A 26,238-nucleotide genomic window follows, 5' to 3' on the forward strand; every position below is an offset into this window, starting at 1 on the left:
TCCCAGATTTTGAGCCCAAAGTTAAATCTTAATTAAAATCCACCAAGCTGTTTTTAACATTTACGAAACGAAACTTAACTGCCAGATCGGTTTTGTTTTTGCCAAGGTGTTTTTTTTTTTGTTTTTTTTTGAGGGCCATCAGATCAGAAAATACTCTGACATGTATTGTGTGACATATTTAGCGATCTCATGTCTGAATTTTAAGGTTAAGGTAGAATTTGTGTAGATCCTGTGCTGATGTCATTAAGTAATCATTGACCAGTCTTATGTTCAGTTCAGTACAGTTTGAATTATTTGATTATTTAATGACAAATTTTCCTCCTTCATTCCGTTTATTCGTATGTTTCTAAAAAAAACAAAAACAAAAGAGCTTTTCCTTTACCTTTACTACTCTCTTGCTCTTTTATCTAAAACCGCTTTCACGCGTTTTCACAGAAAAAAAAAGTCTGTTGCTGGCTCCAGGACAGCACCACAAAACGGCCAGTCCAAAAAATTGGAACCGCTCGCAGCGACATTGGGAGGTGTTGCTGCAAGAAAAATGTTCCACTATTTTGAGAAAACGAGCAAAATCAGTAGCCGCAATGCAAGATGTAATGTTTGGATGAAGTTCTGTCCGCTAGGCAACCTTCTCTACTTGTTTTGGGGCGTATTTGTGGTTACCAAAAGACAAAATGATGCATCACTGCCACCAGCTGGTACGGAGTGTGGACTACGTCACGTTTTGGGTGAGTTTGAGAACCAAAAAAGACGCTGTGGCAGTACTAAATCATTTTGTGTCGCAGTTCTTCATGTTTGTGGATGATGCTGGCTACTAAATGGAGGTAAAAGAGCTCGTCAAATAGTGAGACTGAAAATGTCCAAATTACATTTAACTATTGAAGAGGATGCGACTTTGAGAAAACAAAAAGCTAATGTCAGTCAATAACGGGAGCAATATTCTGTTTGCTGAATAGCTATACTTTGCTACCAACGACCAAGTTTTGACAGAAGGTATTAGTTTTAATTCTTCTGCTAGACGTCTCCTTATGGCATGAAATTTTTCGAAGTTAGGAAGTTTATTTTTCCTCACATTTACTACTGAAATTCTATAGCTGGCATTGGGTATGTTTTACACATTTCACGCTTGCAGAAATGATGCCATAACCCTCTCAAATTGCTCCTGTCTGGAGTGTTGCTGCAGTGAAACGGCGGAGCCAGGTTTGGATATAGTGTATTTGTATGTTTGGCAGACCTGCTCTCTTTAGCTTTTTGGATGGAGTGTATGTTTTATGTTGGCTGCTCTGCTAGACTGGCTCATTTCTTTGTATGTGTGGAGACACTGGCAACGTGTAACTTTAGTGGTAGCTGCGAACGCACACAAACATCAAGTCACACACACAGAGATTGTCTGTGGGTGTCTTGCCTTTCTCTGGCTGTTGTATTTATAATTCATGGCTCTCATATTTCATTGCTACCCTTCATCCTGGAATTCCTCTGTGTGTTTTTAAATAAGGTTGCTTTGTAGCCCTGGATAATCAGGGGGCAGAGACATGTCGGTCACATGCCTACACAAAGTGCGAGTAAGCACTCCCACCTGGAGAGCTGTGTTTCACCCCTGCTGGCCTGAGGTTGAGTCTAGCTAACAGCAGATACGCAAGCAGGAAGAGAGCTCACTGGAAGGTGAAAGCAAGAAAGATAAAACAGTTTACTTGCATCATAAAACAAACCCCCCTCAGAGTTACATTGCAGCCCAAATAGACATTTGTGCCAATCTCTTCTTTATCTGCTTCCTCTTACCACCTATATGTAGCGGCCCATAGTGAGAAAACCTTGCTCATCATCTAATTAGGCTTACTTGAAGGTTTTACAATCAAAGAGACATTGTAGTTCATTTGCTGCTCCAGTTTCCTTCCCCTCCTTATTATATATTCGTTTTTAGGTTTTTATGCTTTTTAGAAACGCCCCCATTTCCCAGCGTCAGTCCTACAGCTCTCCTCACATTCCTTCTGTCAAATACCAAAGTCCTACGAGTGTGTGGAAGGACCAGCCCATTTATTATGAAGTATAAAAAAGAGACGTGTCTCCTGGAGGGTAACAGCTCGCAATCGGAAATCACATTAGGCGGTTTCCTCATAGCTGTGTTTAAGTGTGTGTCTGTGCGTGTATTTGTGGGGTACAGAGGCGCTGCAGGGGTCTTGTGGTAATGAATGGTCATGCTGTTGGCAAGACACAAAATATTGTTGCATACAAAATAATAGTGAGATGAAACATGAGGGAGATTAAATTGCATATTATATGAACATATTTCCCTTCCTGTGTGCGGGGGGGTGGGACAACAGGGCTGTCAATTTGAATTTAAAATGTGACATTTAATACATTTATTGTGTAGACCCCCCCCACCACCCAAAAAAAAAAAAAAAAAATGAAATTTGCATATTCAAAATTTACAGCAAACAACTAAACTGTGAATTTATAATAATGGCCAACAGAACTGAACAGTGAGGCTTGCTCACCCTCATTGTGGAGGCTATCCTGGTTATTTGATATTTGCACAGCTTCTATGAATTTCTGCAAGCCTTTAACCTGTTTTAGTATAAATGTCCAAAGACCGTCAGCAACTAGCACGGTCAGGTGCACTAACTTTACTTTCCCAAGACATTTACTTAGTGCCAAAAGCAGAGGGTCTTAAACAGAAAACAGAAATAAATTGTAGCTAATATTATGACTTACACAACAATCAGCTGTCAGTTACGTTTATCGAAGATATTTTATTCAGTCTTGGACATAAAAATCTAACTATTGTAAGTCACAGACACAAGTATGATTAAATACCTTTGTTTGGAACCATACATCAATAAGACAGTGGATTGATTTTGTTGTATTATTTATATCATTATTGAAAATGTTGTCAATAATGTTGGTGTTATTTTGTGTGAATATCGTATTGTCTGCGGCAGTATTGTATCATTGCCTTGGTGTTTTGTGTCATGCCTGCCATGCAGTTATTTGTAGGAATATTGTGAGCCTGTGTGTGTGTGTGTGTGTGTGTGTGTGTACACATATATTTGTGTGCTTCGTCCGTTCGGTACATCCCCTTAGGCAGAGATGAAGTTTGTGTGTGTGTGTGTGTGTGTGTGTGTGTGTGTGTGTGTGTGGATTAATGCAGTGCTCTCAGCCTCTTACTCCACTCCCAGCTCATCTGTCTGATTCAGGCTGACACACTGTGTTCTCTTCAGCAACATTACAGTCACAGACTCCTTGAGAAAGAGGGAAGGGAAAGAGAGGGGAAAGGTTTAAAAAAAAAGAAAAAAAAAAAAGAAGGAAGGCGAGGGAGAGATGGAATAGACAAAATAGAAGTAATAAAGAAAGTGGAGGGGAATGAGATTGGGAGACTAAGATGGAGAGAAAAACAGAGATGAAAGAGAAATATGAGAGAGAGAGGGCACAAAGGCATTGGCAGAGAGACAAGAAAAAAAGAACAAGGACACTGACAAAGAAGGAGAAAAAACAGCAAAGACAAAAAAGGTTCATTTCTGTAAGTGAGTATGTTAGAGGAAAGGAGATATAGGAGAAGATGAAAAGACAGAAGATGAAGGAAAATGCATACAATGGCAGAAAGAGGGGGCGAAATCAAACTGGTGTTAGAGTGCAAGAAAGACAAGGGCAAAATCTGAAGAGGGATTTCTCCCCACTAAGCTAAACGTTACTATGCCATCCGATAGTGGGAGTTGGCCAGGGGATTTAAGCGGGGCCAGATGTAGGGAGGGATTGAGTCTGTTTTAAGAGTCTTAAACCTGTCTGAAATGTCTGGATCAGGAGAAACAAACAGGATGGGAGTATTCATAAAGATGGACGGGGTCTCCCCCACGGTTTGTACTGTATACGAGGGGTTACAGATATAAACCCCTTCAAAGACAAGGTCAGTAGTATCCGGTTGTTCGTATTCTCCCTGTGATGAAACTGGCTGCAAGATAAGCTGCAGTGAGACCGACTGTCTGCTGTGACTGATTTAGTCGTCACCCGCTGACAGGACACAATGTAGAAGTCAGAGCCTGCTAACCTAACCGCTAATGTGGGTTAGCACAGTGTGCTAATAAATGTTTTAACATCAGTGGTGTGTGTGTGTGCGTGGGCGGGCAGATGAAAGAGACAAGCTCACCCAAGAGAAACAGATGAACAATGCTTTGGTTAAGGTTTTTACACACATCTGCACGCACGCACACACACACACACACACACACACTCATTCATTCATACACGTACACACAAATAAAGCAAGCAGGAGTAAACACAAGCGCTGTACACGCATGTAAGCAGCTCACATACATATAAATGAGCTATAAACATCCTATAAAGCCACACGTGCCTGAGTGAAGAGTTGCACACACACATGAATCTCCCATTTAGATAAATCACCTTGGATTAGACCCACTTCCTAAAGACCGTTTTAAAGTCTGCCAGCGTTCTTCGCAGAGAGAGAGGTGGAGAGGGAGAGAGAAGGAGAGAGAGAGAGGGAGAGAGGGAGAGAGAAGTAGAAAGAGGGAGAGGGAGAGAGAGAGAGAGAGAGAGAGAGAGAGAGAGAAAGAGAAAGAGAAAGAGAGGGAGAGGGAGAGGGGGCGGGGTGCGAGGGGGAGAGAGAGAGAGAGAGAAAGAGGGGAGAGAAGTAAAGAGAGGGAGAGAGCGAGTCTGGCACCATCGTCTGACACTCTCTCAACACTAAGGGGGGTGGAGGAGGGGGGGGGGGGGGGGGGGGGAACACTCCCTGAAGAATGGAAGAGAGGAAGGGAGGAGGGAAACACGAGAGTGAAGGAAGAAAGAGGCAGAAGGAGAGAAGGAGAGGAAGAGAGCAGCTTGTTGAGAGAAAAGCAGGAATGCTTTTTGTCTGTCCTGCCCTGATGATGACAGTGCAGTGTGTATGTTATTAGTGGCAGATACACATTAGATATGGGCTATGTTCAGAGGAGTGGAACATTACAGCGCCATCAGATAAATAAGAACTACACTGCAACCTCATTTATCTAAAGTAACCTGTCTGCTGAACTGGCATAATGAGCCAAAAGCAGTCAAAAAATGGAGATAATGGCTATGAGTGAGATGCAGACTCGTAAAGTGTGTGCATGCATTTAAAGCAAAATAGATAAAGTAAAAAAAATAAGAAGAATTAAGATACACAGGAAATCGAAACAGTTTAAAGCTCCAGAGATTTTATTCCCCTTGAATACATACAGCAGATGCTTTTCTTGAAAACAGAAAGTATGTGTCTTCATGATTCGAAGGAAAAAGCTTTACATGTGGCAAAAATGTTTTTTGGTGTCGAAACAATAAGGCTCAGGGTGGCACTTGTTGTGGAGGACGGAGAAGCACTGAAATAATCAGTCTCATGAATGAAGGAATCAAATATATTATGATATTTTGAAAATATGAATTTGAGGATGCAATTCAGGTCTGTTATTATTCAGAGAGTTTTGGTGGAATATAATCTGTGCAGAGAAATGTCCTTGGTGGTTTGTTGGAAGTACAGCTCAGGAAACAACGTAAACGGCTCAACATCTTTATCGTAATTATTACTTTTTTCTTTTTTACCAACAAATTCATAAATAACCCTGACATTGCCTATTATTCTGAAGCTTTCCACTGCTGCAGATCTTAGTAAATACAAAAAAATTAAAGAAATATGCATCAACACTAGGTGTATATTAAGTTCCGGGCTCCAGTGAGGAGCGTCTGTGTGTCATGTACCATCATGTACGTTCATGAATGATATAATGATGCGATCTATATGAATCAGAACACGGTTAAGACGCCATACTATATTCACTGGAACCACTAAACTGCCATTTGGAAGATTTAATCCAGTCTAACCACTTTTACTTGATATTGAAGTTGCATTCTCACAAATTACACATTCACAGACTGCACAGTAGTGACGACACTATAATCCAGACCACACACTCCCGTAGTCACTTAACTGCTGTCTCGGCTACACCCACAGGACAACTGTTACCACATTTCACTCTGTTTGTCGTCTCTTTTCTGCCTGTACACTAAACAGAGTAAATGTCATACTACTGTGTATCTGGGCGATTTGGTAACTTACTCTGTCGCCTGTACTGCAGCTCAGCTTTCAGCTCCAACTGTCTTTTTCAGGATTCAGGTTTCAGTCCTGGCAAATGGGCAAACCTCCTCAGTAGTTTTGAGATGTTCTGGATGAGACGCGCTGAGATGCGTTAGTCAGCATAGAGGGAAATCATCCAGCTCATAAAAATGACCGATTGCAATCTCTAGATGTAAGACAAATTTCACCTCACAAAAGGCTAAAATTAAATCGTTTATGTTCATAGTTCAAAATTTTTGATTTGGGATTTAGTTCCCAAAGTTCCCAAATTGGAACCAGATGCATGCATGATGCTGTGAAACCAAAGCACAGTTCTTCCTCTGGGGCAAACAGCTTTTTGTTTCGCTTCTGCCACCTTCTTGTGTGTTACGATGGTTGCATTCGTTAGTTGCAAACAGAGAAATGAGGACATTCAGTGAATGTTATTCATTTTTTCAAATCGATCACTTCATTTAGGCTGACCATGTTTGAGCCTTTAGCTTCTAGAAAAAACGTGGGAGAGAGAGTTGGGTGCATTAAAAGGTCCTGCTGCTCAGTTGAATCAGGCACTTCCTGCTCTGGCCTCAGTGTGTCCATGTGGTTGTCTGATCTAAAACATTAAACGCCTGCTTTCCTTTTGGCTTTACAGAGAGGCTTCCCCATTACACTGTTATCACATTCCTGTCCAGAACATCAGGCTGAGTATGTACAGTCAGGTCCAGAGAGAGTGAAGAGCTGTTCAAGTGAACTATGTTCTTGCAAGGTTGTATTTTAATGCCGGGGGCCCTGATTTTGGCACTCGGCTGTCAGTGTAGTGGCCAAAAGTGAGATGCTAAATGAAAAGAGGATGTTGGAGAGGGGGGAGTGAAAGAGCAGTGAGCGAAATAGAGAAAGGGAGAGTAATGACGCAGAGGTGAAGAGGCTGATGGGTGAGATGGAGGGAGAATTAATAAGGAGAGACAGGAATTGAGTTAAAAAGACGGGGAGGATTTAGGAAAGGTGTAATGATGGAAGGGTGATGACGAAGGCTGATGAGAGATGGAGGGAGAGAAAAAGGGAGGACAAAGAGAGATGTCACATTTCTCTCATGCTGAGCGGGCTGAAGAACTGGCAGACATTGTAACAAAGAGCTTGCTCAAGTATGTTTGTGAGTGCCTGTGCTTTCAGGTGTGCGTATACTTATGTGAAGCATCTGAAAGAGATTCAAAGATTTCATATGTTTATGTGCGCATGAAAATGTCTTTTGTGCGTGTGCATGACAGCGTCAGGAATAGATGGGAAGGAGCAAAGTACACGGCGGACTTGAGCTTGACAAATGGCGGAAAGGGAGAAAATATAGATATAGCACTTGACAAGGACGAGCGAGAGCAAATGTACAGATAGAGTGAGCTGAGGAGGAAATGACAATAGAGTGAGCTTGTGCATGAAACAGAGATAGAAGAAAAAGGAGAAAGATGATTGATAGAAATGACTGAAAGGAGAGTGTGAAGGACAGAGACAGAAATGATACAGCAGATGGACAGAACAAGGGGAGATAAAAGAGAGACATTAATAGAGAAAAGATAGAGGGAAAAAAACAAAAGTAAAAGAGAAATGAGGTAATTGGCAAGGAAGACAGAAAAGGGGTTGACAGGAGAGTGCAAGGGAAAATACACCAGAAGGTGACAAAGGAGACACAGGACAAGGAGGTGACGACAAAGAAAAACACAACGATGGATGGATCAGTACTATTGTTACCAGCAGCCTCGGTTCTGTCGATACGCTTTTCTGTTGCAGTGTAATAGTGTGAGTCTACGGCAGAGCTCAGGCTAAAATACATTAGCAAAAGGCCAAGCCAACCTTGAGGGTTTTGTGCCTGCTGTGTGCAGGTCAAGCAGACTTGTGCGCGCCCCCCCACCACCACCACCACCAAGAGCTGATCTCTGTGAACGGTTTGCTTCAGATGTACGGTTGCATTCAGCTAACTAACGGTAGAACTGCGATCACTCTGTCGGCGTCAGTCACAACAAAGTGCTGGCCAAGTTGCTACGGTCCACCCCAAAATCGATGTGTGCAAACTGTTTGGATCATTATGCGAGTATAGATGGCGTGGTTAAGCGGACTATAAGTGGTGCCGAAAATGTTTTGCTGTTCGTTCAGTTATCTAAACTAAAATTCAAAGATGAAGAATTTGACACTTTCTCTGATCCTTTATAACTCAGCGGGGGAAAAAAATGACTTTCCCACTGAAGCAATAAAATGTGAGTGAAACAACACATTAAACTTTAAGCAGCTCCTTCAAAGTCTGTCTTTTTTTAATCTTATTGCTTCTTTTGTAGGTCTCACAACTACATTACATGTAACTGTAAAAATACTTTGTGTGTGGCAGAGTGCGTTTTGTAGCGTTGTGTGACGTGTAAAAGTATTGAGATTTTTTATTTTCCCCTGAAAGATTTTGCTCACCGTTTAATCATCGTACAATGTGATCTTCAAGTCCTGTGCCTAATTCTATATAAAACGTGAATTTGAATTTAAATAGAAAACTTTAAATGTGAATGGAGACGGACCAAATTAGTGAGTGAGTGAAAGGAGACGGGAAATAGAAAGATGGGCTGAAATGGAGAGAAAGAATATCTGATGGGGAGAAAAAGAAAGGAAGGGAATAAGCGTCGAGAAGGAGAGAAGACTGACAGGCTCTGAAAGATGGAGACGGGACTGAATGACATGGGGAGCAAATGGAGAGAGAGGAGAGGGAGATAAAGTGAAAATGAGCAAGGGGATACAGAGAGGAAGGGAGGGAGGGAATCATGTCTCGCGCTTATCAGTCGGAGCGTTGCTCATCTGGCGGCAGAAGTTGCCTTTGTCAGCATGACCGATCCTCACTGTCTGTTTACCACTCGCCGCCAACAGCATTATAGCAGTATTATAGCACATTAGTGACGCGCACACACATTTAGTGAGAGCGGACGTGGTAGCATAAGGCATTTAACAAGCACATGCACAGGTATACACATCCTCCTCTCACGCTGTTGAACCTCTTCGCAGCTGAAACATGAAAGCTGGATATGGTCACTAAACGAATGCTTTTTCTGTCAATTCTTTTAACAGTTGTTAATGATTGATATATAATGCCAGAAAGTAGTGAAAGGAACAGCTGACTCAAAGTTGACAGAGTTTTGGCAGAAGTACAGTCAGCCAAATAGTTTTTTGAAGAAAAAACTAAGAAAACAACAAATATTCTCATTTAACTTTACTAGTGAAAGGAACTGTGGTGCGTACATGAAAAAAAAGGTTTGTCACAGGTCAAACAAAGCGTTACTGCTTTTTTTGTGTGTGTGTGTGTGTGTGTGTGTGTGTGTGTGTGTGTGTGTGTAATTAGTTTTTGCATGCCAGGAAAAGGGCTGTCTGTAGATTTTGGCAGATGGCCATAAAAGGCTGTGTTAAGAGACTTTTTGAACTTTTCTCCTCACGATTGTGGCCACACTTTACAGACTGCATTTCCACCAGGCTCAGGTCTGATCATAACGCAAACCAGATCACCTCCAGATGTGGTCTGGCCTATTTGTTAGTGTTCCAGTAGCACTGCCTCGCTCCTTACGATATCGCGATAGTGTATGCTGTGTTGTGGTTGCATGATTGGGAGCTTATACATGACTCAACCTACGTACTGTACAGACAGGCATTTTCACACACACGCTCACGGTGCGCAGCATTGCTGACAAAGTTTAGCTTATTAAGATGATGGCCAGCAAGTATATACGTTCAAAGACACACAGTCAGAAATGCACACAAACATACAAGTCATGCTCATTTGGCAGCTGCTTTGTCGGCATCAAACTAAAAACCCCCATGGCACCCACACGGACATACACGTGCTGAGAAAGTGATCATACAAAGTCAAAAATACCTTGTTACCTACACACGGACACACTGAAACGCACACACACTCATCCTCTCTCCTTCCAATCTTCTCTCTCTCTGTTACTTTTCTTTCTTTCATGAAAAGCACAGTGACAAACAGCAGCATATGTAGTTACACTGAGCAACAGATGTTCAACGGGAGATATCGTGGAAGACTGAATGTAAATGTGCGCTGTGAACAAAATGTTAAGCAAGCTCTGTTATTTGTGTTTGTCTCCACAGTACTATGAAATGTCCTACGGTCTCAACATTGAGATGCACAAGCAGGTAAGAAAGCCCACTCTGTATTTTGTTGTTGTTGTTGTTGTTGTTGTTGTTTTCTTTCTTTCACATTGTCAAACTGATGCTGACATATGCTGTTATATCAGTGTCTGTGGAGAGGTTGCTTTTAATGATCAGCCGGGGAGGAGGTGGATGTGTTATTTTACACACATAACTAGTGAATGCCAGCGTATCATTATGTGCTATCGGGCTTCTACGACTCGATAGTATATTAGCAGGATAAAGTAGGAATGGTTTCACTGAATAGTGTAAGTAAGTGTGTCATAATTTGTAAGTTAAAAAATGTAAGATCAAAAAGAGGCAATCAATTGGAATTAGCAACAATCGCAAGGACCTGTTTTTTTTTTTTTTTTTTTTCTTCCTCCTGTTTGCTCAACTAATAATAAGTAACAAGTGCTTTCAACACTAAGCAACGGATGACTGCTTTTATTGCTTTTAGTAAATATTGCCCAGGAACATAAATGAATCACAAGTACAAGTTACTGTAGAATGAGAAAAAGAGAAGTTGGGGGTAGATTTCTTTTTTAGGTGCTTTCACACCTGCACTTTTTAGTCCGGTTAAATCAAATCTTGGCTTGTTTCCCCCTTTCGGTGTGATCTGTTTGGGCAGGTGTGAAAACAGTAATTGCACTTGTGTGCAGAACCAAAGGAATCGCAAAAAGGCTGTTTTTGAGGAGGTTTTCTTGATCCAGTCCCCCCCATCGAACTCAGAAGCAGTTCACGCAGTCCCCACGCCGTCAGCAGGTGAACTCACAGGGCTCATATTCAGACGGTCTTTGCAGCTGAGAACCAAACAGAAGCAACAGGGAGCAGCACTGACTGCTCTCAGGGCGAACAAACATCGGGATGTTTGGTGCCATCCTCCTCAAGTGTTCCTCACAGTCTAAATCTGTTCGGCCATCGGGCCGGTAAATATCCCGGATACTAGAGCTATGGAGGAATGTGATGCTGATCCCGTCCAGAATCCAGGAAACTTCTTCCTGTGTTTACTTTCCTGCTCCTGCCAAACACTTGAAAATAAAGTTTAAAAAGTCAGCAGCTGAACTAGAGCAAGCAAACCTGATGTGTGAAAATGTGTTTTGTTTTACTAGTCTATCACTTATGATAGACAAGTGTCCCTTAGAAAGCAAACGTATTTGAGTTTATTCTCACAATTACTATTGTGAGAATTAGTGAATCAGTTAGTAAAGCAGCTGCTGTAAATGGTAACCATAGCAAGGCCAGACATCGGGGTTATCTTGTTGCTTTTGCTGTCATTTTCACCTGTTGCCTTTGTCCTTGTTGGCTCTCCCACAACAACACGATGGCAGCCGTCCTCCTCCTCCTCCTCGCCTGCTAAATTTCTGTCTTCATTAGCCGCCATCCCTTTCTTGCCTTTTCTTGCTGCTTCAGCTGCCACAGCACCGCTAGTTGTAGCCTGGACATATTCTAAACAACAACAAATCCACTGTTTGGGTAATCACACTGTCCCGTGTGCCCCACACAGAGCACAGACATACCTTTGTATAAAATGACACTGTTTTTTTTTTTTATATTAATGTGCAGTGAAGGAGTGAAAATTAAAAGAATTAACATTGACACTATCCACTTGATAGTGAGCAGCAGCTGTACCAGGGAAGGCTAACAACAGTCTCTCTTCCTGTATGAACATATTTTGTTTGATAGTGTGCAGGGAGAGCAGGGGCTGTTCAAAAAACAGCTACGTTATCAATGTCCTGTATCGTCCCTCCACTAATGGCAGGTCTGCAATGGCAAATGTGTGTTTTATAGGACAGACCAGGTTTAGCTCCCACTAGTTGTCCACAGGCTGTACTTATTATCTGCAGTCTGGGCCAGTTGGTACTTGTGACTTCTTTATAAAATCACCCACTTTTTTCTCTTAACAATGTGAAGACCAACTACCAGGTAGAAGGTGATGTAAAGAGGGATCAGTGTAAATTGTGTGTCATTGCAAGTATCCTCACTAACAACCTGTACTCTTGAATGAGGATGGCTGAGATGTGCGATGTGCGCTGTCAGATGTGTCTCCACACTTGCTGTTAATTTGCTGTCTGGGGTTACACTGCGGGAAAAGAAGCCAGCCAAACTGCAGACAGACAGACAGTCTGATAAATGTCTAAAATGAACAGACAAAAGCCAGAGAAGCAGATAACAGACATGAAATCTATTTGGCTGTGTTGACAGACATCCATGCAGATAGACAGAATCATTATCCAGCTGAATGGCGTCTTCCTTTAAGGTGACTGCCTGTGCCTCCCTCTCTCTGTGTCATGCTAACTCACTTTCTGTTGCTCTCAGTTGACTCTGCCATGGAAGATGAGAGGGGGATTTATTTTTCACATTTTACAATGAGCTTCCAGCATGCGCAAAATACACATTTAGAAAGCTGCTCATTGTTTGAAACAATCTCTAAAAGCGCCTTCAAATGAATGCCTCTGCACTCTGCACTTTAACCTCATAATCATCGTGTCATTTAGCTATCAAGGTAATTATAGCACAGGCACATCAAATAGCGGGTGTCTGTCCAAATACAGAGTAGCAGTGTACACACTTACTGCAGACTCCAGTACTGTGTCTGGCTGAGGTTATGTTAAATTCTTGAAGTTGATGGCAATAATCTAAGATGAGTTGAAGAATTGATCAATATCACCATGTATGCAAGTATATTAAACACGAGTAAATATCCCCTTTAATTGTTGCTATGTTTCAGGTGAAATGTCAAAAATGCTTCTTTACATTGTGTTGAAACTGCCACATGCTCTTAGTTCACATTGTTGCAAGAAGGCATTTGTATATGTGTTCAAATCTATGAAGATAGTAAGGAGGGTGTCTGCGCCTTCTGCTTCTGCAACGGCTCAGACTACACGAAGCATTAAACGAGACTTTAGACCACCTATAAATTAGTGCAGGTCAATGTTTCATGTCAGTTTTCTGGGATTAGAGGAAGAAGGGGTATGCTGGACCTCCTGCAGGCATACCGCAGGTACTGTATACTGAACTTAAAATAAAAAATGTGACTCAATGTCTGCAGGATACGTTTCTCATTTGAGACAGACACATCTGGAAAACATGATGTAACATGGAGCTTATGATGAAGGGCAGTCAGTTGTATACCAGCAGAACTCGCATAGCTCGGGATTGCCGTCGTGTTTACTTTGGTTCTGCCTCAAATTGGATTGAAATTTTCTTTTTTGAGATATAAGTTGACAAGTTCAACTTTTTTTTTTTTTTTTTTTTGAGCTTTCCTTCCTTTAGTTGAGGAACAGGAGGTGGGAACAAAGAAGACAAGAAAACCCCAAAGATAAAACTGACAGATGTGATAGAGTGATCCTTAAATCCCACAAAATGTATAATGACAGAGCAGTAATCAGAATGAGAGGGAGGGAGACAAAGGACAAAATGAGAAAGAGAGAGGAAAGTAAAAAGAGTGGTTATTTATCGGAAAAGCCGGTGATCATTTCCTCCTGGAAAAGTATAGGCGCTCACAGGATTAATACCACTTTTTTATTTTCATCACAGTGTAATGTGGTAAAGCCACTGTATTTTGCTACAGATGTTCACAGTTTATAATGTTATCGAACAATCGAGAAAAGGCAGCACTCTACAGAGGAATTTAATAAGAAGATACTAACCCTTAAAATAAATGAAGCACCAACTATGTACAAAAGACTGTGGAAATTGCCACTTTGGTCAGCACGACAGAAAATCTTTTCTGTTCCTAAAATACTACCTATTTAAAATATAGTTGGGCTATTGTACTCAAAGACTTACACAGAGAACAGAGGGAAAGAAAGGCAGAGAGAGCTGGCAGCAAAACCAGGGAGAGCTGGACTGTCAGCTCCTGTCGCCAAAAAGAAGAAATGGACTGGGGTGCTGGCTGCACCTCTGAGAGATGGTGAGGGAAGAAGGAGCAGAGGGGTGAGGGTGGTTGGGGAAGATGACAGAGGGATGTTTTGTGTAGGCCATGGGAGGCTGCGGGGGGGGGGATAGGTGACAGAAAGAGACCAAAGAGGTACAGTTGGGAGAATGAGTGTCAATAAGAGAGAAATAAATGAAAAAAAAGAAAAGCCTTATGTCCGGAACCAGTAAATGAGGCTGAGGGGAGAATGAGCAAGGGGAATATGAGAGAGAGGAAAGGTAGGAAAAAAGCAGAGTGCACAAGGAGGAAAGAAAAAACCCAAGATGGTAGGTAAAAAGGGATGAGAACTGGAGGGAGAGCCACTGAGACAGATGTATGAAGAGGAGAGTAACAGTATCACAGATAGGAAAGGAAACAGAGAAGCGGAAATTGACAGAAATAGAATAAAGACCAGAAGGTAGCGAGATAGTGTGATAGAATATGAAATGAAGGAACTGGTATAAAATAGGGACATCAAAAAGAGAGAGAGAGAGCGAAAAGGAAATGGTCTCAGGAAGGCACGGAGTAGTGCATGCTACAAAGGGAGAGGGGATGGAGAAGTAAGTGGGATAGTTTGAAAAAAGGGTAAAAGATCATTTTTTAAAAATTAGGCCCGAAGATATGACATACTGCGAGGAAAAAAGAGCCGGCTTGAAAAAGAAATGGCAGTTAAGCGAAAAAAAAAACTGAGCGACGATGGGGAGAGGCTGGAAAAAGTGTGAGAGCAGGGATGAGAGGAAAAGAGGAGATGGAGATTAATTGAACGGATGAAAGAGAAGAGGGTAAACAGGAAGGATGGAGCCTAAGAAGAGACAGATAAAGACCTCAGAGAACAGATGGGGGGGGTAAAGAAGAGATGGAGATGAAAACGAGTGCCAAGAAAAGAGAAGAAATGGAGGGAAAATGAAAGGAATAAGGGGGAGGGCAGCTGGAGAAAAGAGGGGCAATAGAAAGCTAGAGAGAAAGGGAGACATCAAGGGAGGGATGGGAGCCTTGAGTCGCAGTTAGAAATAATGAATCATGAATAGATTTAACAGTATCTGCTCTTATTTCCTCTCCTCCTCCTCCCCTTTCTCCCCCTCCAGCTTCCTCCTAACATCCTGTCGAAATCACCGCTATTGCCTCGCTCCCCTCCTCTGCCTTTTTCGCTAACACGCGCTCTGTCATTATCAGTGGCTGGGTCATCTCATGTCCCGGCATTAATTGAGCTGTAACAGTAATCTCATGCCTTCCTACCCTTCCTTTAAGCCCCATTTTGCCTCCCCCACCCCCCCCACCCTTTTGCTGTCTTCATATCCTTCATTTCCTCCCTGTTTCTCTTCCATCTCTTCCTCCTGTCCCTTTCACCTTTGCGGATGAACCATATGAAAGCACAACACAGCTAAATCCTCTCTGCTCCTCTAAGCTACATGGATACATTGAAACACAGACACACACGCACACGCTACATTATCTCACTTGGTTCACTTCCATTATCATATAATATCACATATATACACCCTCTCTATCCCCAGAAGGGCCGAGGGAAGCTATAAGGACTTTACACTGCTCTCTGTGCTTATTCTGTATTCATTGATATAGCACTTCTGGGGCCTGCGTGGTTATTGCCTGTATCCATGTGCAGAGGCACAACATGTGTATTCCGTTACTTTGTGATTCATATTCTCTAGGAAGCTTGAAGATATGATGATGACTGGCATGTGCGATGAGTAGAATGCAGCAGGTTTTGGTATACAACAGAGGCTTTGTCGAGCTTTGTGTCCAGCGAGCTCAAAAACCTTGTGACCAGAGAGCAGCCTGGTAAAATATTAAAATATGGAAGGCAGGAAGTGGAGGGGATACGATTTTCCTTCCATCAGCAGTTCAACTTGAAAGGCCCATTAAAGCAAGACTCAGAGCCCACAGCTGCTCACAACTGGAGCGGGCGTAAACAGCAGCTAAACATTTGGCTCGATGAACAATGAGCTTTTTTGGAGTATATCAGGTAGAACTGTGGATTAACGTCAATTTGAGGTAAAAAAAATAAATTAAATTAAATTAAATAAATAAGACAAAGCACCCAAGGATGGTGAGACCTCGTGTGAATCTCCCCCATCCAAAATGTGGTTGCCTTGGAACAATCCCAGGCAGAGAGACACCAATGGTGGTGATGGTGGTAATGAAACCGGCCTCCTCTTGTTAGTTTTAGGGACAAGATATTGCACCAACATTTCGCCTAGTTTTGTAACGCCTGTCAGCGCAGAACAGGACAGGACAGGTCTGCTCTTATTGGTACGTAATGTTTTCAGGGATCACTTAATTTACAGCATAGCTCTTCCCTGGCTGTGGTGGAAGGGGTTGGAGCTCTGCTGTGTATTAGTAGCACCGTGGTTCTCTGGCAGTTTGTTGGAGTTTCAGCCGGTTGCATCGCGGTGCAGTAGGTTCAGGGATGGTCCTCCTGGTGGTTGGCCAGACCATGTGGATTCCTTAGGAAGGGGCCCCCGCCCGGCCCTCCATCCACATGTACAGTGACACCGTGACCTGGAAGGGTGTGATTTGGTGGAACCTGAGCAGTGTTCAGCTGTTGGACTTCTGTGCTCGTCATGGTCTGACCATGACAAAAACCACGTTCAAAGACAACGGTGTCCATCAGGGCACTGGCACATTTTCTGATGAAACAGAGCTGCCTGGGATCCTCCCAGAGGAGCTGCTGGAGTTGGCTTCCTCCTGAGACTGCTGCACACTCAACCTGCGCAAACGGTTGAAAACAAAATGAAATGAAGCAAAGCTCTTCCCCGTTTCATTCTGAGTAGAGGGCTTGTCGGCCCAAGTAATTAAAGATGTTCCTTTTCATACCTGAGAAAAGTGTTACACACAGCTAGTCGTGCAGCTACCTGCAGGTACATCAGACTGATATTTCTTAGTTCCAGTATGTTAACATGCATACATACACCAGGCCTATCGTTTTATCCCACAGTACCATTAATCCAGTTCACATTTAATGTCAAACTCTTTAATGTCAACTCATCACCGATGGCCGGTTTCGTTTGGAAGAGAGAAATTCCTTTCACTCAAGATGGACTGCTTTCATAATGACGCTGAATGCTGTTATGGCTTTTATGTACAGGTGTGATGTACAGTATCTTACTTGCTGGTATAACAACGTGAAATGACATTGGCGTTGTAAATGCTAGCACAATTCAATTATCTATCTTGCGGGGAAATGTGTATTCTTCTATGTCCCCATATACTGTGCAGTTTTTGCAGTTTGGGGGTAATGGGTGCATTCAGCTTGAAGGGTCCATTATTTCTTTGCTGGGATAGTGTCCTCAGTGGACCCCTGGGGCCAGCAGGGAAGCAACTATGGCAGGATTTGAATAACTACCCAGATATGTGTTTCTCACTGGCTGGAGGTTGGAGAATAGCATGTATATAAAAATGCATGCCCAAACTGGAGCTGAAATCGATGAAGACGATTCACAAACCAGTGGATTACATCTCTGCTGGTCCCTACTTGGTGGGGCACGAGAGTGCATCCTAAAAAGTGGTCAAAGGGGCCACTGCATGTGTGCCACTTTCATATCAGTACTGAAAAAGACATATCAGCTTTGTAATTTCACCTGGAGACTGAACAGCAGTGTATGAAAAGTGCATGTTGCACCATATAGGTACTCTCCTCCTCAGCAGTCCTTCCACAGTCTTATCAGTGGAAACAGGAAAATCCTCTCTTTGACTCCAATTTGGATGACTCTCTGTTGTTAATGCGATATGATTATGCATGTACAATGACTGCCACTTTTAGGTGAGTATAAATGTCTCTCTGATTTGTTTAGAAATTGATATCCAGAGGAACCACGAAGCTGTCTGAGTCAGGACTGCGGGGTTGGCTGATGGAAATTCAAAAGGTTAAAATCCTTGAAACAAGATGTGCTTTTTACGCGAGCTTTACGTGAGCAGGGATTGTTGCACATTTGCTTTATTCAGGATTGGACGAAAGGAGGCGAGAGAGGCCTAAACAGTTGAATTTCTCTGACTATAGTAATGAAGTATTCAGATCTACAGACCCTTTTTTGAAAATATTTTTTATTTTACTTCATCAGTTCAAGTTGTAATAGTACAACGCACATAGGTTACAAAATAATAGGTGTAAAGTGCACAATTAAATAATGAGAGCAATAACAGGAACCTAGATGAAAAATATAAAGATGCCTTTTTTCTGAGTAAATATCTTTTTGATGGGCGTCATGAACAGCTTGATGCTCATCAGTCTTTGATAGCTGCATTTAAGGTGTCCAAATAAATCATCTTATAATACCAGTCAACAAGTCAATTAAATACCAGGAAATCGGAAATCTTCTTTGAGAAGATCTTTTGACGGTACTAAAGTACTAAATCCAGAAGATACTGAGGCTCGATGCAAAGAAATCCGCTCCTACACATCTGCTGTGTGGTTACAAGTTGCTGTATAACACCTGTAGCCTTTGTAACACCACTCGACATTTCCGACATGCTCCTGTCTCATTTAAATTCGACCGGAGTAGGAGTATAATTTGTAAGTGTTCAGTGTGTTTAAATTGTGTTGTCACGTTATTCTTGCGCTATTGATCTCTCCAGAACTCCTGTTTCTGTTCGTCTTAGCTCATCCTTTACAAGACTGAAGTCCTTGTTCAAGAAGTGGCCCAAACACTGTTTCATTCATTCCTTTTAAAATATTAAGTATCAAAAATCACCTCAAATAAAGAACCAGACTTCTAAGTATCTGAAAAAAATGTGAATAATTAGTTTTGCATGTAAACAGCAAGGAATGCAAATTCTTGTAGTTTTGTACCTTTTCAGTGTCATTTTTGCTTAATTTTGTCCACAATAATAATAATTTCCCAGGCAGCATCCCATTATCGGGAGGGGACAGTGTGTGTCAGTGTGTCCTTGAACTCGGTAGTGAAGCTCTTGCTGGTTACTAATTTAAGGCCATTTAAGAAGATAACAGCTGGTAACTGGCAAAGCAGAAACATAAGCATTAACACCAACACATCAAGTCGATTCTTCACGTTTTCCTTTGTAGCCAGGTTCATCCTTAAATCTGTTTTTCTCAATCACTTTGTCCTAAACTCAACAGTTAGACCTCACTCAAATCTGGAACACGCGCTTTACCATAAAAGACAACGCTTTAGGTAAGAATATCGGGTTCACACACGAGTCTTAGCACGTGTTTGTGTGTATATATACACTACACACACTAACTCTATATATAGGCTTTACGTCCTCTACCAAAATGCTAGATAGGAAGACTGTGCAGCTCACAGACCAGGCAGAATATTATAGGAAGCTGTATTTGATAGTCAGGATGCTCGGCAGCCAGACTGTTTCCCCTGTGGACTCCTGAGGACAGATGAAGCAGCTGGCTGTCCTTCCTTCCTGCTCCCTCCTTTCATTTCACCACCACACATATGAGGCTGAGTGTGTGGGAGTATCTGTGCGTTTGTGTGGATTAATTTTTCTCTCCTCTTTTTTTTAATACGTGACACAAAAGAGAGAACTTTTATTTTTCCGTATAGCTCATGTTATATCGCAGTATTAGCATTTCTTACCAGTTATACAAACAGACAAAAAAACAAGAATATCTTCAAACTAAGCTGAAAAGAAAGTAAAAAAAAAAAAAAAAAACGAGTGAAGAAATTCACAGAGAAAATCAATAAACAGAAACAGGGGCTGAGGAAGATTAAGACAGAATACAAGCAGGAGATGGAGATCACATGAGAGAATGTTTATCTGTTTGCGTTGCATAAAAAAGCGTGTGTGTGTGTGTGTGTGTGTGTGTGTGTGTGCGTGTGTGTGCGTGTGTGCATGAGCTTATCCTCTTGCCTAATTAGCCTGCACCGCCTAGCCTTTTTATGCGTGTGTTTGTGCACGTGTGCAGTGTGTGTGTGAGCGTGCATGCGTTGGTATATTTGGCTGAAGTTGTGACCTGAATCTTCATCTCATTTGGGAGAGGGGAGAGAGTTTAACGAGAATGAGAAAGAGGGAGAGGCTGAGAGTATGAGTGAGAGATGCCTTCATTTTCAGCTCACCGCTTTGGTTCATAATAGGATTGCTTCTTTGCTTCCCTCCCTTTTTACCCCCCACCCCCACCCCTCCCACCCTCTCCACCCCCTTTCTCAATCTCACTCTTTCCACCATCTCTGTCTCAAATTTTTTTCTCACTTCCATTTCCACCACCCAGTCGGCCCATAATCCCACAGTTGCAGCTTGAGTTATTTTTTAACTAGTCATTCATTTAAAGAGCTGAATTAGGACAAGCCTACCTATGTGGGTCAGTTAGAACAGGCTTTGGAGAGGTCAAATGACTTTGTGTGTGTTTGTAGTTTGTGTTTGCACTCTCTCTGATCACTGGTCTATGCAGTTTTTTTGCACTTATTGCATCAGTGCTGTGTGTTCGCCTGTGCAGCTTTCATGACCACCCCCCCCCCCCCCCCCCCCCCTTCATGCCATGCCTGCATGCCTGTGCATACATGTGTAATGCATCTAATTTGTGACTAAGAAGGCACAGAGAGAGAGAGCAGGATTGAGTGTGATATATACATATATATAAAGAAAAACATTGGAAAAGAGAGAGCGAAATGAATGAGCAGTGAAAACGAGCGATTAAATTCCCAGGGAACTAGCCTTTTAGAGTAATAGCTTTGTCACTCTGGCAGAGGAGCTCAGAGTCGTTACATAGACTGTATTGGTGTGTGTGTGTGATCACAGCTATGTGTGCTACCATGTTATGTGGACACTGCATGAATTGGAACAAATAAAGTGCCAGTACACTGAACAAGCATTTGCACAGCATGGGGCTTTTATCTTGGATAATGTGCAGATATGTGTGTTGTTAATCTCAGTGTGAAGCCCGCGGCTGTATGAAAATGAAAGTACACATTAAGTTATGAAGAGGTCATATGCAAGAAATCTTTTTTTTTTTCTTTTTTTTTTTTTTATAAAGTAATTACAATTGCATTTAAAGCTTGAAATAAATAGTTAAAAGGTAAAAGCCTTGATAGCTGCACAGCCCAGAGGGTTGAATTGATGGTCTGCTGGTCATTTGGTTCATCATTCTTTGTTGAAATATCTCAACAAGTATTGCATAGATGGCCTTGAAATTTATTAGATATTCATGGCATCCACAAGGTGCAACCTTTTTCCTCGCCATAGAATTTGGTTCAAACATTTATGTTTGTGTAAAAATAGTAATATTAGTATTGAGGCATAGGTGTGTTTAATTACATTCTTCATTAAGCGTCTAGGACCCGTTGAATAGATTTCATCCACTGGTCTTCGGAGTAGTTATAATAATGAACGTCACTATAGGTGAAGGCCGTGATGCATAGGTCATCTTTCCAACAGTGAGGGCAGATGAAATGTAATTTTTAAAATACAGCGGCTAACCATCAGGAGGGGATGCTGAGTGTTATCTCAGATGGAACCGCCTGTCGCTTTGCTCTGGTTTGCGCTACCGAAAGCGGTTGAAGCTGGAAACGGGTAACGCTGCAGCAGCAGCAGCAGCAGCAGCAGCTGAATCCAATGATTCAAAGATCTCTTCTTACTCTTTGTAAACTCTGCAGAGTTGGACTCTTCTTTTTCCTCTTGGCATTCTGAATCCATTTCCAACAAGGATGTTTTGACTTGGTTATGTGTTTAGTCAGGCAGTTTTGCTTTCTGTACCTGAATTTAATAGGACATAGAGCTATTTCAAAAGAAATATGAGTACCAGTTTGGGCAAAAATCAGATGTTCCAGTACTTAGTGTGCAGGCCAATTCGGACGCCTCTGACCTTTAAGCAAATATGTGAAATTGTGTGTTCCTGCAGGATAATGTGTGCAAGTCGCTGCACCTTTAATACATACAAACACTGAGATGTGCGCATCCCGGGTTTTTGCATGCATGCATGCATGCATTCAGTGCAGCCGGTTTTGCTACACTGGCTAGAGTGGGTGGGTGACATGAGTTTGAAGCCGTATGCAGTCTGTCAATGCAAGCTGGTGAGCTGGCACAGTGTGAATATGACTAATAGCTTACCGTATAATATAGCTGGAGAGAGGGAGTGAGTGACAAAGACAGAGCTAAAGATCTAGCCGGTTGTACAACTACAACCCCAAATGTGATGCACAGATTTTGGTGCCACACAGTCACATGTTCTGGAAAGTGGAATGTGTGGTTGATGTGTGTGTATGTCATTATTAGCGCATAAGTCTCTAACTGTATTGGAGATCTGTGTGTGTTTGAGTAGTAAAAGTGAGCTGTCAGTCTGTATTTTTCATTCTAAATATTTCTGCTGTCTGCTCTGCTGCCTATCTTGTATTGGTTCTGCACTGAAGGTTGAATCTGTGTCTTTATGTGTGTGTGTGTAAGTGTATGTGTTGGTGTGCTTGTTGGTCTCATGCTGGGAGGCTGTGCTTGCTCTGCACACAGCTCATTTATGTGTGTTCTCCTGCTCTATTTGGATTGTTTTTCAGTGTGCCCTTGTTGCGTGCGTGCCTGCGTGTGTGTGCGTGTGTTTGGCATGGTTTTTGTGAGAATGATATTGAGTGTGTGTCTGTTTGGCTTTTGTGTGTGTAGATGTATTTACGTGCGCAATTCTTATGTGTGTGTGTGTCTTTAATGTTTTTGTGTGAGTATGTGTTCACTCCTTGTGCGTGCTCTGCTGCTCCCTTTTCCTCTCTCCCTCTCTCTCTTCTGTTTCGTTTCCTCTCCTTCCAGAATAGAGGGACCATCAATCAGAGGCAAGGGGGATAGAGGGAGGGAGGAGGAGGAGGCGAAGAGGAGGAGAGGAGTTGGCTCAGCGCCAGGGAAGAGGTGCTGGCTCGCTGCCCAGAGAAGGGGGGGGGGGGACTGAGAGAGGAAAAAACAAGACTGAGCAAGAAAAGAGACGAGAGGGAGGGTGGAGGGAGATTCTCGGAGGGAAGCAGGGCAAAGAGATAGAGCAAGAGGCAGAACGAAGGGAGAGAATGAGAAAGAGGGCAGAGAGAGAGAGAGAGAGAGAGAGAGTAAGGCCAAGTACAGAGAGAGGGAGAAAGAGATACTGTGGTGGGGGAAAATTGAGCCAACAGAATAGAGAAAGAAAAAGGCTGATTGCATGGAGAGAGAGAGAGAGAGAGAGAGAGAGAGAGAGGAAAATGGGTGTGAGGAGGCATTAGATGAGCGAGAGGAAACAGGAATGGCTGTTTTCATTGAACAGCTCTACACTCACAGCCCCAATCAGTGGGTGATTAGTACGTCATTGACTACAAATATTTACCTTAAACTGTTCGCAGAAGGGAGAGCCGTCCAATTAGAGAGCAGGACAGAGATAAGTTCCAGGATTGTGTGACTGTGTGTGTGTCCAGAGGCTGAGAGGGACTTTAACATGCAGCGAATAGCTGTAAAATCACTTCATGTAGAAAAAACCATCACACAATCCGACGCTTTGCCTGTGATGGATGTGAACGGCACAGAAACCAGACACCAAACCTGTCGGCAACGATGCAAAATGATGATGATTTATTTTTATCTGCTGCCAGCACAGTGTCTACACACAAGACACATTTTACTATTCATATGACCGATCAGTCATGCATTTATTGATAATAACACAAAAAAGAATCATTAATTAAAAAAAAAAAAAACTAAATCCTTAATTGATGTCCAATTGTCTTGTCCAAATCCCCCAAATAATGAAATAAGAAAAGCATTATCTAATCCTCACATGTGAGAAGCTGGAGTTGAAGTAACGTTGGTTTGTGTTTGTTTCCAGAACATAACTCCGAGAATCAGAAATCAGAATCTGTAATTGCTCTTGACCCACTAATGAATTCGTGAACTAATCCTTTTAGCTTTAATTAATAACGATTACTGAAATTATAATGAGGAATGAGGAAGCATTACGCACTCTGATGCAGACGTACACTTTCACAAATTTTCCGTGGATATTTGGGCCGTTTGTCTGACAGATTTTACCCAGAGTGCAATGGTGGACAAAGGTATCATTTTTGCATTACCAACCTTTTAGGAGCTGCAGCACTACCATTATCACCACACAATCTTTTTATTTTTTTCCTCCTATCAATGCGAAGTTGACTGGGAATGCTTTCTTCCATTAACGTCATGCTTCACCATCATTCACTTTGAAGCTGTCTGAAACAGCGGAAAGTCTGGACACCAAGGCCTTTTGCCAAACCGTCAAACTCTTTCTGTTCCCCATCCCGCAGCCAAGGATTCGAACCGGCAACTATTGGTACCACGCATGGGAGCAGAGAAGGATGGCAGACATTTTTTGTTGACAGTTATTAGAGTGCGTGGAGGGGGATCGGTCACACACACACACACACACCACAGAGCTCCCCTCATAAAGCTGGCTCACTCAGCCATAGTAAGACTCAGAGGCTGGCACAGCTGGCAGTGCCCGAGCACACTGGGCACTGTCTCCCTCGTCCCGTGCCAATCTCAACCCACGCTCATCACATTCAAATTCACCAAGCTTTATTGGCAAGATGAACACCGTCGCTGTTGTTGCCGGCAGAGCGGGAGACCACATACAATGCTGATGTTTCAGAGGGAAGGAGCTTCCCCCTGATGTTCCACGTTCAAGTTTACTTCAGTGTCAGAGGTGAAAAGGCGATGGTGCTTTCTGTCAAATCATCCGAGAGTTTGTCTGCGTTTCTGGGCTTCATTAGCTGCTATTACATGTGCGCTTTGATATATCACTTTTTACCTCAGTTACACAACACAGGACGTATTGTCATTCCAAGGAGATGAAAGAGCTGGTGGGCAGATCCTTCTCCATCAATCTACTTTCTCTCGAAGAGTCCTTGTCTTTGTCAGAACAATTAGATGCTGCCTCATTTAAGGAAAACTTCCACACACAGACAGGCTGCTGTTCTATCAGTCTGCTTACGGCTTACTTTGCGAGCCAATGTTTTTGTTTTCTTTTGTAGCACGCCCACCTCCACATCTACCCACCTGTCTTGACTGTTTTTATGTCAAGTTAGTCATTTTCTACATTTCCCAGAAAGCCTTTTGACGGCCCTCACAGCACAGGCAGGGAGTGTGCTGCATTTTATGGCATGGGTTAAACATGTGGGTGGAGAGGGACCAGTAGCAATAGTGAGGGCAATTTCGAAATGAGTGCAGGAGAATGAGTTTATTTTTTTTATTTTTTATTTTTTTTCCCCATATTAAAAAAAATAGAGAATTGCCTCTCACGCAAAGCTCTTGTCTCCACATTGCATTGTGGTCCACTGAGCTAAGAGCTGATGTAGAAATTGGTGCTGCTGTGATCCACTGTTCTTGAATGACAGCGGAATGGAAGGTGAAATATATCGCAGGTAAAACCTTTACCTTGTATGTTAAGTTTAAAATTTCAGGCTAATTAAATCACATTTCTACAGTTGGCCAGTTAAAATCTGAAAAAGTGTAAAAGATTTTTACCAGCCGGGACAGAAGGGCTGGTATTGCAGTAATCTCCTTGTGTGTGTGTCTGCCAGTCTGCAGATTGATTTTGTTGACATGATAGCGTCGCAACCTGCAAGAAACGGTCACAAACGTTTTGAGTTTTAACCTCTAGTTTTTAAAATGTTTTTAAAAGTTCACTTTGATATAAGTATGAGCTGGTGAGAGCAGAGCTTTAGTGTTATTTCCGGTTTTGTTTATTATTTAATTTTCTACATGTATTTGATGGACTTGACTATTTAAGACCGCCCATCAACACAGTTTTAAGATTATGGATGTACTATTTGTAATACTGATGTATAAACGCAGACACACCAAGTTGATGTGTGTATGTGATTTTTTTTTTTTTTTTTCATGCAGCTCAGGTTGTTTTATTCTACAGAAACAAGACTCTGTGATCATATAAACGTTTTGCTTGTTGAAATTATCATCCTTTCAGAGATCTGATGTGTGTGTGTGTGTGTGTGTGTGTGTGTGTGTGTGTCTGAGGATCTGACAGCCTCTGGAGCAGCCTGTCTATGTCCTATAATTTATTCCTCTTTCCCCTCCTCAAAATTTCCTTGCCTGGTTTTTGAAGACTCTTTTTTTTTTTTTTGGCTCCTCAGTATGAAAAACTGTTGTGTACTTTCTCCCTCACCTAAAT

General features: G+C 42.2%; 1 protein-coding gene across 2 annotated transcripts in view; it reads left to right on the top strand.

The window, feature by feature from the left end:
• The window catches only part of tle2b (TLE family member 2, transcriptional corepressor b), a 68,946-nt gene that overhangs the window by 16,032 nt on the left and 26,676 nt on the right, over positions 1 to 26,238 (top strand). For both annotated transcript variants that reach the window (XM_029500611.1, XM_029500613.1), the window contains exon 4: positions 10,196 to 10,240. In XM_029500611.1, the coding sequence (XP_029356471.1) occupies positions 10,196 to 10,240 (45 nt within the window). The remainder of the gene's footprint in view (positions 1 to 10,195; positions 10,241 to 26,238) is intronic.

Source organism: Echeneis naucrates, chromosome 4, assembly GCF_900963305.1.
Source record: "Echeneis naucrates chromosome 4, fEcheNa1.1, whole genome shotgun sequence".
NCBI lineage: Eukaryota > Metazoa > Chordata > Actinopteri > Carangiformes > Echeneidae > Echeneis > Echeneis naucrates.